The sequence below is a fragment of the Cryptotermes secundus genome, unplaced genomic scaffold (assembly GCF_002891405.2).
Source record: "Cryptotermes secundus unplaced genomic scaffold, Csec_1.0 scaffold19, whole genome shotgun sequence".
NCBI lineage: Eukaryota > Metazoa > Arthropoda > Insecta > Blattodea > Kalotermitidae > Cryptotermes > Cryptotermes secundus.
In genome coordinates this window covers 243,031-257,096 of record NW_019729897.1, presented here as the reverse complement: position 1 = coordinate 257,096, position 14,066 = coordinate 243,031, and the positions used below count along the sequence as shown (strand labels likewise).

The 14,066-nt window shown below is 38.8% G+C and overlaps 1 protein-coding gene across 1 annotated transcript in view; it reads left to right on the top strand.

Annotated features, from left to right (window-relative positions):
• Positions 1-262: 262 nt before the first annotated feature.
• The window catches only part of LOC111865674 (KAT8 regulatory NSL complex subunit 3), a 42,777-nt gene continuing 28,973 nt past the window's right edge, over positions 263-14,066 (top strand). The window contains exons 1-7 of the mRNA XM_023853875.2: positions 263-528; positions 2,199-2,339; positions 2,429-2,568; positions 4,131-4,292; positions 5,224-5,485; positions 9,376-9,528; positions 12,516-12,803. Of these exons, the coding sequence (XP_023709643.1) occupies positions 442-528; positions 2,199-2,339; positions 2,429-2,568; positions 4,131-4,292; positions 5,224-5,485; positions 9,376-9,528; positions 12,516-12,803 (1,233 nt within the window). The 5' untranslated portion in view covers positions 263-441. The remainder of the gene's footprint in view (positions 529-2,198; positions 2,340-2,428; positions 2,569-4,130; positions 4,293-5,223; positions 5,486-9,375; positions 9,529-12,515; positions 12,804-14,066) is intronic.

Below are 14,066 nucleotides of genomic sequence, written 5' to 3'. Positions count from 1 at the left end.
ACGAACGTTTCCACGAAGCAAATGACGCGTGTGTGTGTAAACACTGTGATAAAAAGTGCAGTAGATACCACATTACCATATGCAAAAACTTAACCACATCAATAACCGAATACAGTCGCGAATAGAAAACAATTACTCTATGCACATTATGCGCATTCCCTTATTATTAATACCTATCATATGAAGGGGCCGGGGAGAGTTGTGTCCGTTGGTGAATTCCCGGCGGCTAAGTTGGCAGCTGTGGCTGGTAGTAACACTGGGTTGCACACGGTTGGTCCGGTTCGTGGTCAGTGGCGTCAGTGGTGGTAAGATTGTTTTTTTTGTTGTGAATTTGGTGTTTGTTGTGTCTTTAGTTTTGCTATTGTTGTTCTGCTGCCGCTTTTATGGTTATATTTTGAGGTGTATTCTGTTCTGGAGTATAGAAATACATATGTATGCAATATGTCAGAACCACAAAAGGGAAAGGACAGCTTAATGAAGCTGTTACTGTCCACAGTTCCTGGTAGCACTACAATGCCGTCAGTACCAGTAAGTACATTAACAGTCATTTAATTGTTTATGGTGTATTTTTTATACACTTTTGATAATTCTTTGACTTGAAAGTTGGCTGCTAGTAACGTTGTGGTATGAGTAACCATTCAGTAGATTTAATATAACAATCTAGTTTAATGTTTCATTGATTTTCTCAGTAATGTTTTGAAGTGTTGGCAGGTAATATCTCGATCCGATTGATTCCTTTACATATTCTTTCATTTTCAAGAATTAAATTTAATTTGTTTCAGTAAGGTTAAGTTAGACGGTTATCGTTACAGCTAGTATTCAGAAGGAAATCTTGGATCCTGCAAACGGACAGGGGTTAGGCATGTTGGAAGGGTTTCTAGGTTAAGATATAACAGTATGAGTACAATGCATGACAGTGTATTAATTTTGCCAGTTGTTTCCCATTTACACTTTTTCTGCAGAAGTATCTCATGGTCAAATCCCCATACAAGCTGGTTCTTATATGTTAAGATTAAGCTATATTATTCTGATGGGTAAGAATAAGTTATAATTTTCAATGAATGCATCCTGTTATGTATCATCTTATTGAAAACCGTCAAAACACAACAATCAATAATACTCGTGAGTAGCTCTAGGAGATACTTTTGCTACATGTTTCAGCATTCAAAAGGCTATCATCAGGCAAATACATTAAACTTTTCATTATTGATTGCAGGTCAAATATAAGATACAGTGTTTAAGACTTCAAGACTTAAACTTTTATTGTAATTTGTATTTTATATTCACTCATATCATTTTATACCGTTGTATATACTTGGATGTTTAGCACTGAATCTTGTATTTGACATGCAATTGATAACGAAAAGTTTAATGTATTTGCCTGATGATGGCCTTTTGAAGGCCAAAACATGTAGCAAAAGTATCTCCTAGAGCTACTTACAAGTATTATTGATTGTTGTTTTATGAAGTTTTCAGTAAGAAATAAGAATAATTTATTTCAGGGGAGAGATGATTGTTCACTTGTAACGAGTCTCAAAGGTGTTTAGCATTAATATTCTTAATTATTTTCTGGATTTGAGTTCAGATACATTGTAAGAACAAGATAGGGGTGAATGCTGGTTTGGACCATATTTCTTTTCAATTGGCATTGAAAATTAGAATTTGTGGAGATATGCACTGAAAAGTTTTGTATCAGAAAATGATAATTTATGCTATTAGAGCAAAATAAACTCCTTTTTAAGGGAACGCAAAAGGCTTAAGTAAATTATCTATTGGTGTGTATTGTTTGAAAATGCTGTGATCTGTAGGTAGTAGCATTTAATGCAAGATTATAAATGCTTTTGCAAATTTTGCTTCATTGTAAAGAGTGGGTTAGATGTGCTAGTTTAAAATATGTGAATAAGGGCATTGGGCAGAGTTGGATTAACTGAAGCTTTTGCTTTGTTAACTAATTTGTTGTTGATTTCATAGTCATTGAAGCACATTATTTTAGTAATCTCAAATGCAATAATAAGAACAGAAATAGTGTTTTAAAAATTTGTTTTATATACTCGTAAATACATGTATTGATTTGTTTCCAGAGATTCTAAATTCTGTGTTCTTCAAGTCATACCGGTCCTTCTGATATTTTATATTGAGATATGCTAACCATTTTGTTCTTAAACTCTTCAAATTATTGCTATGATGTCATGATTCAGATTCCTTCACCAGCATCTTCAGTAGCTGGTCATCTGAGTGGAACTCCAAACTCGTCGAATTTACCGAGTCCTGTGAGTGAGAGTGGTGAGGACAGCTGTACAAAGCTCAGCAGTTACTTGCATCAGTTAGCAGGCCAGTCAGTGAGTAACTGAGAAGTTCTAAATGAGAAATGTTGTTTCTGATTGAAATGGACTACTGTATAGGTCTTAATTTCCTTGTATTTCTGCAGGAACGAGAATTGAATGTTGTTCTGATGGACCACTCATATTCTAAACCTTGGAATTGGCGGCCAGAAAATACATATGCGAAACCTACCAAGACACTTTTTGTTCAGCCTTGTGCAGCTTTGGCACAGACAAGCCTTTCATCGTAAGTGAATTATGTAGCTGAAGATAGTCTGTAGTAGGGCACATTTCTGTACATTTCCAGCCACTGTAAGTTAAGAATCTGTAAAATCGTGACGTGTGGTACTCATGGAATTGTATTCACGAAAACCTGTATACACTGACAAAAAATGCAAATTCTTCATGAAATTGTAATGTGTATAGGTTTTTGGTTAACAGAACCCACTGCCAGTCAACCTGAGTTGATGTGAAGAGTGATTCCCCTGGTCCCTGAGCTGCCAGATGAATTTCATGTAGCTCTCAGATGAATGCACTATAGTATTTGGCTTGCAAAGATAACTACTAAAAGATCTCTGGTGTGATAATGTGAAATTTCTGTGAACATATATATAACCAGGATCAATTACATATTTCAAATCTTTTCAGATTTTTTCTTTTAAGGTGGCCCCTAAATCAGTAGAAAAATTATTTCAGTACTTCAGATCAAAGTAGTTCACTGACTTCAAGAAAATCGTTAGTATAATATATAACATTGTATAATGTCGGTGAAGTTAGTGCCAACTTTTTGCAGAAGGAGGGTGTCGCATTGTCAGCGCAACAGATTCTCACGGCCATTAATCTCAGTTTTCTAGACCAGAGCCACTACCTTTCCTCAGTTATCCTCATGAGGCTGAGTGGACCCCATTCCAGACCCACTGCTTCTCAGAAAATCTGGTAGTGCCAGGAATCGAACCTGGGACCTCTGGATCTGTAGCCAGGAACACTGACCATTAGACCACAGAGGTGGTCACATTGTGTAGTATGAGCTATTAAATGTGCACATGTTAAGAGAGTCCCTTTTCACCATGGCATGGCACATCCTCAGGTTGTGAATGGATCAGGTTACCTTCAGATGTGGAGGATAGTTGCAAGTATATTGAATAAGCAGATTGGCAGCTGGCAAGGGGTAGTCCTCCAGCTTGGGTTTTGGATATAGGGCTAACAACTCCTGAATGTAAAAAAATATGTTTGTTATGAAATATCACTAAAGGCCACAGACTTGGATGGAGCCTTTGGATATATTACCTAAACTAAGGAAAATGTGTATGAGATTTGGTATGTGGAACATAAGAAGTCTATAGGGCAAGTTCGCTCATGACAGTTGCAAAAGAAATGATCTTAGAGAGATGGAAGTGGGTGGTATGGACTGGATTGGTCTGGCTTAGTATTGAGACTGGTGCAGGGCTCTTAAGAACACGGTAATGAACCTTCGGGTTCCATAAAACTTTGGGAAATCTTTGAGCAGCTGCGCTACTGGTGGCTTAAAAGTAGCAGCATACATGACCCAGTTTTCCTGCTGTCTCATTGGGGTCTGCTTGATTTATAATGCATTGTATATTGTATATACCTAGTCAAATGAAATGCAACTTTGTATGCTACACCAGTGGATAAATTTGTCCTACTTTATTGTTGATATTAATATTAGTGTTTGTGATTACTACCTTCATTGTTTTATTTGAACTCAGATAACTGCTTGGTCCTGTTACTTAAATATGTGACCAGAGGCCACTTATTTATATTATACTAAACACAGTTATCTGATGTTAGAATTGAAGAAGAAGTGGATGTCGATGAAGATGTTGCTGTACCAGTTCCTCCATACGACATGAGCAAAGTTAGACCTCTGATGCAAGAGTGTGAAACACACGTGAACTTTGTAAGACGTGAAGAAGATGTTGACGCTGACGAATGGGAAGAACGAGTGTCACGGTATGTAATATTCTACTGCAGAATCAACTGCATTATACAGTATGTTAGGAATGCATATTATGGAACTCGTTTGGCTTATGAGACAATAAATGCCATTTAGTTTCTGCCCTGAGATGTATAAATTTGAGACTTTATCTGTCAGATGCATTTCTCCCATACTTACATCAAATCAAATATAAAGTTTGAACTTGGTGACTGTTGCAAAAGCCTTTTTCTTCTCCATCCTTAGTAAACCCTAGTTAAACTGTGCAATGGGCATGATTTGCTCTGTAAACAAATGCCATCTGGTGAACATGGAAACCACCTTCTTTGTTCCTCTTGCCTCCAGCTAGTGATGACCTCTTAGTGGATGTGATGTTAAGTGCTTCAATTTTTTCATGGTAAACCATGAGATTACATGTTTGGTCATAAGAGAGGCAGTGACAATAACTGAATATTGGTAAATCCAAGAAGGATTGCACAAGACATTCATTTGATACCAAAATAGAAGATCCACATGAGTTTGTTATTCAGTTTTGATATTCATACTTTTTAGTCTCAGAAAATGGCATTTAATTTCTTGACCATACTGTTAAGACCCTGATCTTGTCATGGGCCAGTATGTTTTCCCCAAACCGTTGCACAAATAAACCCCTTATTACAGCCACAAAGCAAGCAGAATCCCAGTTACTGATATAAAACTGCTGACTTGTATAGTCATGTGATCCAACATGCACCAACTTGCCAGTCTTTTTTGCACAAAAACTTACGTTAGGTTCCTGGTCTCATACATAAAAGAAATTCTGTTCCTGTTGTTATCACTGCAATTTTTATGGTCGTTGTTTTGCTTCTTATAGAATTGTCATTTAATATGTACACACAATTGTACAGTGTTACCTTGGAAAGATGAGATAAATGTTTTGGATACCAGTTGCTGTATCGTACGTTGCAGTGTTAATTGGACTCCAGTTCAAAATCGTTTATTCAACAAGATGGTAAGATTACTGCAAGCGGACCGTTTGGCAAGATTAGCTCAAGCTGGAAACTGGAATGAACCAGTGCTTCGTCGTATCACAGTAGACAAGACAGTGCGCAGAATACGCCAAATGTTGGCAAGTGTGGGCTGGGATATACGACTCACACAGTGGCTTCATGCAACTCTGATTGAGAATCTGAGTCGACAGTATCTTGCTGCCTATCTTGATGTTCTTCAGGTGAGTACTAAATGATTGGTCATAATAGGTTTTAATTTCCACCTGGAACTGTTTTGTTTACAGCATAATCTTGATATAATGAAAATTTATAAGATTTATAAAAATGCTTGTTATAATGAGACCCATAAAGGGTAAGGCTATCCCTGTAACAGGCCATGGTGGTCCATAGGATTGTGAGATATCGAGGCTCCCCCATTTTCTAGACATTAAGGTCAGAGATGACAGTGAGGTCAGCCGTACGCATCAGCCACCCTATACCCCCAGGATGATTCCTGGTTCTTATTTCTGTTAGAGGCTGAGTCAACCTCAGGGCTATAGTGTGGCTGAAAGGATTAGGTCAGTTGAAACATTCAGAGACCTCATCAGGAATTGAGTCGATGACATTTCTATTTGTAGCCTACTGCCTCAACCAACTACCCTACCACGTGCACCTGTAATGAGTACTCGTAATATCCAAAAATTATTGAGATATGTAATCTGCCCAACTTCTAATTAAATATTTTAATGTAAGACACTAAGGTTTAAAAAATAATGCAAATGTGTCAAAATTTGTTTTTCTGGCATGTTCATAATGAAAAGTTTCAGATTTGTACCCATTGTCCTTCCTCATGCAGGTGCCATTGCAGTAGAAGTTAGTTGAATTTGTGATTGTATTACAGTATATCTGTCCTAAATCATTCACCTGTCGATCTGTTATGTCACCAAGGAATACTGTCACACAAGAACTAAAGTGAAAACATACTGTGGCATGCAGACCCATTACTTGACAACGGCCCGTAAATGAATTGAGGAACAGTGTTTTCTGTGCTGTCCATGCCAAATTGTTCTGATCGGAACAGTTAGCGAGGAATGAGTTCAGACAGTCAGTGTAATGGAGTCAGTCAGTTGGTGAGTTAGTCAGTATGTTAGATAACCGCTGGAGTTCAGTTAAGCTGGTAGCTGAGACCGGGGACAGTTCGGGAACCCAGAGGAAGGAGAATGTCTGCCATTGGAAGCTGCTACCAAGCAACAGCTTGTGAAGACTGTAACAGTCTGAGAAGCCCTAGTATGCCCTAAAGTGATTTGTGAAATATGTAGAACAGTGAGAGCATAATTCTGACTTCTAGTTATGAGTTGTAAGAGTTCAGTAAATCTGATTACCAATCCAAACCATGCCTATATTCCAGAAAAATCATGTGACAGTATTCTTTTGACTTTGTATTGGGTTTCTCATGTAACCAAGAGATTCATCTAACCGGAAATACCATTCCCCCACACATACCAGGTAGCAGGGAGTTTATTGTATAGAAGTTTTTAAGAAAAGTACCCCCTTGCTCTTCTTAGTTTTATTCTTTTCTTTACTCTTACACTAAAATAGCCGGTTAACTATATTTCAAATTTCTGTTTGTGGTGAATACTTTGGATATTGCAGAGATCGTCAGCCAGCAAAATAGGAGCCGTTGAACACGAGAGCCCAAGAATAGAGGATGATTCAGACCTCTTGTTGTTGGGGAGGTCCCTTAGACCTGAAAATGAAAATAACATTTATCTCAGATTCGCCTCCATTTCAGAGTTACAGCATGTTTATCTTGATATTGCTACTGTGATCATTTGACTGGGGCCTCCACACAGAGATCATAGAAGTGGACAGCTGAAGAAGATTTGAGGTTTTCACGGCGGTGACTATGAAGAAAGCAGTCTTCTGGGATGTGGCACCATGTAGATGTGGTGTTAACCAACGTTTTGGAGGAACATATCGCCTCCATCTTCAGGGTAGAAGGAAAAATAAGAAATCCACAAGCGAAGAGACCGTGAGAACCGGTACAAGCAACACCACATCTACATGGTGCCACATCCCAAAAGACTGCTTTCTTTAGCTGAAGAAGAGTTAGAATCAGTAGTACCGGTAACAAGAATAGTGGCAACAAAAACACCTTGATTTACTGATACATAGTTTGCAGACACACATTTCATGTATGGTTCTTCTAATGGAAATTCTCTCAATGCAGTGAGGGAATATCAACATTGATATCTGGAGCAGAGACATCCTTACCAACATGTGTTTGAAATGGTGCATTGTAATCTGAGAGAAACAGGCACTCTCATGTCACTTGCATGTGTTGGCCATGGAATACATAGTGTGCAGGATGAGGCTTTGTTGTATATCTTAACACAGTAACCCATCAACCAGCACCAATTACTTTTATTCTGCAACAGGACTTTCTCAGAGTGCAGCATGGCACACTATGCGTGAGAGCCAGTTGTATGCTGTCTAAGTACAGCCAATAGAAATTTTGCAGCCGGGAAACAAACATCTCTGTCTCTAGTTCTTGCACTGGGTGCTAGTCATTATTGTGAAAATCCCCCACCTTCTGTGCCAAATGTTGTGGACTGATGAGACAGAATTTCCAAGAAGTCTACACAACTTGCAGGCATGGGCAGTGGAGAATCTTCATGTTACTTGTCACTCCTCATTCCAGCAAAGATTAAGCGACAGCATTTGGGCCAGAATCATGGTTGAATACATAATTGCACTGCCTCTAATACAGGAGTGTCTTGGTGGAGTGCAGTGTGCTGATATCCATGAAGAAATACCTCCACCTTTATTGAAACGTGTTCCTCTACATTTGCACAAGAGCATGTGGTTTCAGCATGATGATGCCTTTCCCCATTTTGAATGCCAAGTGTACAGTTGGCTTGAAAACAACTTTCCAGGCAAATGGATTGAGCATGGAAATCCACTCACTTGACCTTCATGTGCTTCAGGTCTGAGCCCCTAGATTTTTATGTGGTTGTGATGATCTCATTAATTTAATTAAGTACATTGACGTGGCTACCGCAGACATTAGGAATCTGCCTGAACAACTAATTACTGTCAGGCAAATGGATTGAGCATGGAAATCCACTCACTTGACCTTCATGTGCTTCAGGTCTGAGCCCCTAGATTTTTATGTGGTTGTGATGATCTCATTAATTTAATTAAGTACATTGACGTGGCTACCGCAGACATTAGGAATCTGCCTGAACAACTAATTACTGTCAGGGGCTCAATTCAACGTTGCTGTGAGGCATGAGTTCAGGGGCAGAGGACATTTCAAACACCTGTTGGGAAGTACACTCAGTACTTTGACAAGTCTGCACCACATGATTAGAATGTTTTATAAAATAGGTCCTGTGAAGTGTGAATTGAAAGATGCTCCAAAAAGGAGAGATTTTTTTTTCTTTCTTTCTTTAATTGCAACCAAATAGATTAGTTGGCATGTTAAAAAAATTATCTCCATGTAATAATAGTCAGGCATCATAATAATACAGAGAGACCAACATCAAAATGTCATAACTCCCTAACAGTGGTTAAAAAGAAAACACTTTACATTTTCAGCAGCAGTTGATCCCTCTAACAACCTCCCTGAATATTATTCTAGAGCTCTGAATCACTCTGTGTAACAGGAGGCAGATGACTGACTCTGTGTGTGTGTCCTTATGTTTTTCTCATGCTCTTTCCATGGAAATGAATTTTCATGTACTTCAGAGATGGCAACACTGTCCTTAAATTTATGTTTGTACAATAAAGATAAAGATAATTCACTGTTTTAAAAGAGAAATAAGGGTGAAGAGGTTAAAGTAATTAAGGAAATTGTGAATGGGGATGAAGGAGTTTGATTCAAAAGAAATGATTCCCTATTTAATGTAAGTGGATCTTTTCCAGTAATGTGTTGAAATATCTTTTGGAATGTAATTATTGTACTTATCGAAGTGTGAACAAAATTTCTTAGTTACATGTTTTTTATTAAAGCATGTATTTTCTGTAGACTTGATATAACAAAAGCCAGTGGTCTAAATGTATACCTTGGTATTTTATTGAAATCAGGTGAGTGCTCAAAAAGAATTGTCACGATGTTATTTTGTTTCAGTCTTTGAAGGCTAAAGTTCCAACACTGGTAGACAAAATGATAGCTGTTTCAACTTTGGCAAGTAAAACAGGACCAGCAAGTGCTGAGAACCTCAACAATTTACTGAAGAGACCGTGGGATCCAGCAGCTGGTAGTCTCAGTCAGCATAAACCTGTTAGTACCTTGATATGCTGTGATACAGTTAAATTGGTTTTGTTATACATATGATCACATGGGTTATGAAAGTAAATAAAATCACAGTGACACGGTGTATTCTTACCACTTTATGTAAGATGAGCAACATGTTTATGTCATTGTCAGGCCTTCAAACACTTGAAATACATGTATAATCATTACATTATGGGGACATATACACCTGGGATGTAATTCTACATAATGGATCCATTGGCCTATGAAGTGCTTATTAAACATAGAAATATTACATACAGCAGTAAAGAATTGTGCATAATAGAAATTAGTAAAATCGATACATTGTAGAAGCTACATGTAGAAGTCACTGATGTTGAACAGTGTTGGTACAATTCGTGGTTTAGAATGTTCTCAACATTTCTTGTCTAGCTCTCTAAGATTCACCACTAAGATTTTCGTAGGATATGTATTTCAAATTATAGTTATGTAAATATATTATTTATAGTCACTTGCTGTTTTTCAGTGTTATGGAAATAATTTGTGTTCTGTGGTTACTATTCTCCACATGGTTTTGTTGTTGGCCACTTTTCATTGCTTATGCCATATGCATGCTGGATTGCCAGTGTATATAGTGTAGTTGTCAACTGCGGTCTGTGCTATGTTAATAGGCAACATGTGAGAAACTCTGAATCAGTATTCATCGGAGACCATCATAGACTTGAAATTATGATTAGTTGTATAGAGAAATTTTACACTATGTTTTGTATAGTAGTAAGTCATTGTACTTACAGAGATATTTGTCATTATGCTGTTTGAATAACCATTATGTAAAAGTGGGCAAACTGGTGTTGCCTGCAAGGTGCATGGAAGAAACCTGGTAATGAAGGGGAATGGGTGTGAGAGTATCATGCCTGGAAAGGCTACTTTACACATACATCTCGTCTTGGATTGTGGATGTGAGAGAGGGACTCCAGATTGGAAGGATAGTTATGAGTATACAACTGAGGATAAAAGGCAAGGGGATTTTATGAAGGGGTAACACGCTGTCCTACAAGCTGCTCTCTTGTGTATCATTGTCATGAGCCATACAATGTTTCACAATGTGAATATAAATTTTGTGTATGGATGTTGCTTCATTATCATTTTGTGGACCGCATGCCCTTTAAAAGGATTTTCGCTTTTAAACGTGGCAGACCGGTGTCATATTATTATGACTTTAGGACACGTTATGTTGAAACACACTATACCTTGCCCTGGCGCCACGCAACTGCAATGAATACTGCATAATAAATCTTCGGAATGTATGCTAGGTATTCAGTAACTTGACCTGGCTGGCTAGGGTCCCTACTTGAAAAGAAAATAGACTTTGCCCCTTCCAGCTGTTTATGTACCAGGCAGGAAGTTAGTAGAGGGGAATATGTTTCAAGGACAAAAGCGGTTGAAGGCAAGCTTTTCCGATGAGCTATCTGACGTGCCTTGTGGAGGAGTAGTGATTAGTGACTCAGACAGTGGAAGTGACAGGGCTCAACAAAGAATTGTGGCCACAGATAATAAAAGTGAAAGTTGCCTTGTGGCTTATAAATTTTGCCATTTTCAATTCATTATTGGTTTACAAATATCTAAACCCTGATTCAAAATTGAAATAGAAAGCATTTCTGATGAATGTGGCAAAGGCTTGGGCTACAGACCAGATGGTGGCGGCAGAACCAGAGTCAGACACACTTAGTGCAACCTAGGTCATGAACTCCCTCCCCACGCAGGCCTCGTGCACACCCCTGGGCGACTCTCAGGGTGATATGCAGAAACATACCCACATGATAATTGTGAAGAGTGAACATTCCAAGGGGAAGCATCCTTCTAGGCAATGCCGTGTTTGCGCAGTTCACAAAAAAAAATACTATGACTGTCTACATTTGCAAGTGTATAATGCCACTTCACAAAGGGGAATGTTTCCAGAAATATCACACTCTCAAGCACTTCTAGGAGCATTGGTAAGTGTTCTCCAAAAATTTTAGTTCACAAAATTAATTAGGAGATTTTATATTAATTTTTAAAGTGAACAGTGCACAAGTTAGGGTAGTAGGTATAAAAATGCCGGTCCCCAGGGTGATTTAAATATTTAAATCGCCGGTCCGCGAATTGTTTTGCTGTCAGTAATGCATACTATATAAATCTGGTTAGATGACTGTGAGTAATGAATTAGAAAGAATGCGGAAGGAACTGGTTCAGGCCTAATGATCAGGTCAGAAAGGATGTAGAAGGAAGTTGTAGCCAAATCTAAAGATACTATCCCAATTTTCATCTTTTGGGGGGGGGATTGAGGAAAACCACAAAATAAATTTTAAAATGATCACTGTTAGATCTGAGGTTGAAACCAGGCTCCTTCCAAATACAAGCCCGAAGTATTACTGCTTCAGGTAAGTAGCTCAGTTTAGGAGAAAACATTGATTTCAGGGAAAAATAGCTATACATTATTAACACTCAGAATTACTGGGTAATACACCATCATCAGAACCCTTTGGAATCTATTTGTAGATTATTAAGTTTTGTCTCCATAATGTTCTCTCATATTTTACCACTGGCACATACTAATGCATTCCAAGGCCTTCTTAAAGAAATGCCTTGAAAAAAAAAACGATATTAGTTAGTAACCCAATGAACTTGAGATATTTGAGTACAGGAAAATTGGGCTGGGATTCTTGTGGAAAAATCAGTACATGATGACAGATCTTTCGCTGTCACTAATCATACCATGGATACTAGTACTGTAAAAACATGCTGCTGAAGCATTCTGAGTTACCCCCAAAAATGGACCATTACTGCCATCTCTAAGGGAAAACCAGTGTTAATATTAACAGGAAAGACAGAATAGTTTGTAAGTCAGTCCTCTGCCATTCGAGCATTATTCTGAACTTTTCCATAGCCCATTGTCATTGAGTGAATTGGAAGAAATTATTAATACACGCAGAATTATGTGGAAAACGTCATGTTGTATTATGAACTGTTTTCAGAGGAAATTGCCTGGCAATCCTATCCTTGTGATAGCTCCTTCCAGTCCAAGTACTGGGTCAGTGCAGACAACTCGAGCACAGCAGTGGTTTGCACATCTATCCACACTTGGCCAAGTGATAACAGTCATTATGCCAACAGGAGCTGGTACTAGTCGTATGACAATGACAAATTGTCTTGATCAAATGATAGCAGCTACTAGATCCAAAATCAGTGAACTGAAAACTGATTTTCCAGGAAGGCCTGTTATTCTCATAGGATGGAATACCGGTGGTGCCATTGCATGTCAAGTAAGCAAGATAATTTGATAATATGCTGCTTGATTTCATGACTTGGTATCTGTGTAGATATACAAATTTTATTACGTGTTAAATATATTTTCCATTTTATACTTATTTTACAGTCTTGAAATTTCAAATTAACCTTTAAGAGCCGAGCAACGCCATATGGCGTCATGAAAATAAAGTCAAGGGGACGAATGACGCCATGTGTCGTCGCGCAGTCCACGTGTGCGGCCGGCTTTTTAAAATCTAATTTTAAGTTATAAATTCTTTTTCTACTTACATGATTTTTGGTCACCAGCTTTATAAGTTGTCTCTCTTCCCACCTGCGTCGTCTAACGGACTGTTGGCTTAGTGTGGAAATCAAGGAAACATCCGGAAATCCAGTGTCTGACGTCGCACTTCACACACTTTGTCCGTACGGTTCTTCGTTTCCCACGCGAAAAGCACACATGACACCTCAATTGCGAAGTAGAGGAAGTCGGCCAGTGATGTGGTTTGGCCTCCTATAATCGAGATATCTCCGATAAAACGGCAGGGGTTCGACCTCTGGGCTCTTGATGGCGAGGTGGACCCCTTCCAGCATGTTCCGCACAAGAGCGAGACAAAATTCTCTTTGTGACAACAGGATGTAACTGTTCAGATCCAGGAGACAGAAAAATAGTTTATTTGTCCATTTCCAGGTTCGACGACAGATGCTATAACTGTTTGCCACAGTTTGCCCACAGCTTCACCTGAATAATTATTCACACTTCTCTTGCCATGCTGGTGTGGTGGTCCCCAGGTTGCCGACCAAGATGATGGTTCTTCGTCGAAATCAACCGCCAGTGATGTGGTTTGAGCTCCTCTAATCGAGGTATCTCCAATGAAACGGCAGGGGTTCGACCCCTGGGCCGTTGAGGGCGAAGTGGACCCCTTCCAGCATGTTCCGCACAAGAGCGAGATGAAATTCTCTGTGTGACAACAGGATGTAACTGTTCAGATCCAGGAGATGGAAAAATAGTTTATTTGTCCATTTCCAGGTTCGACGACAGATGCTATAACTGTTTGCCACAGTTTGCCCACAGCTCCACCTGAATAATTATTCACACTCCTCTTGCCACGCTGGTGTGGTGGTCCCCAGGTTGCTGACGAAGATGATGGTTCTTCATCGACTTCAATTTCTGATTCACTTTCTTCCTCGCAACTCTCAGAGTCATCGGTACAACAGTCTGAATCGGTGTCATTTATAAACTGATTCTCAATTTCAGCGTCTTCCAAATACGAGGCCAT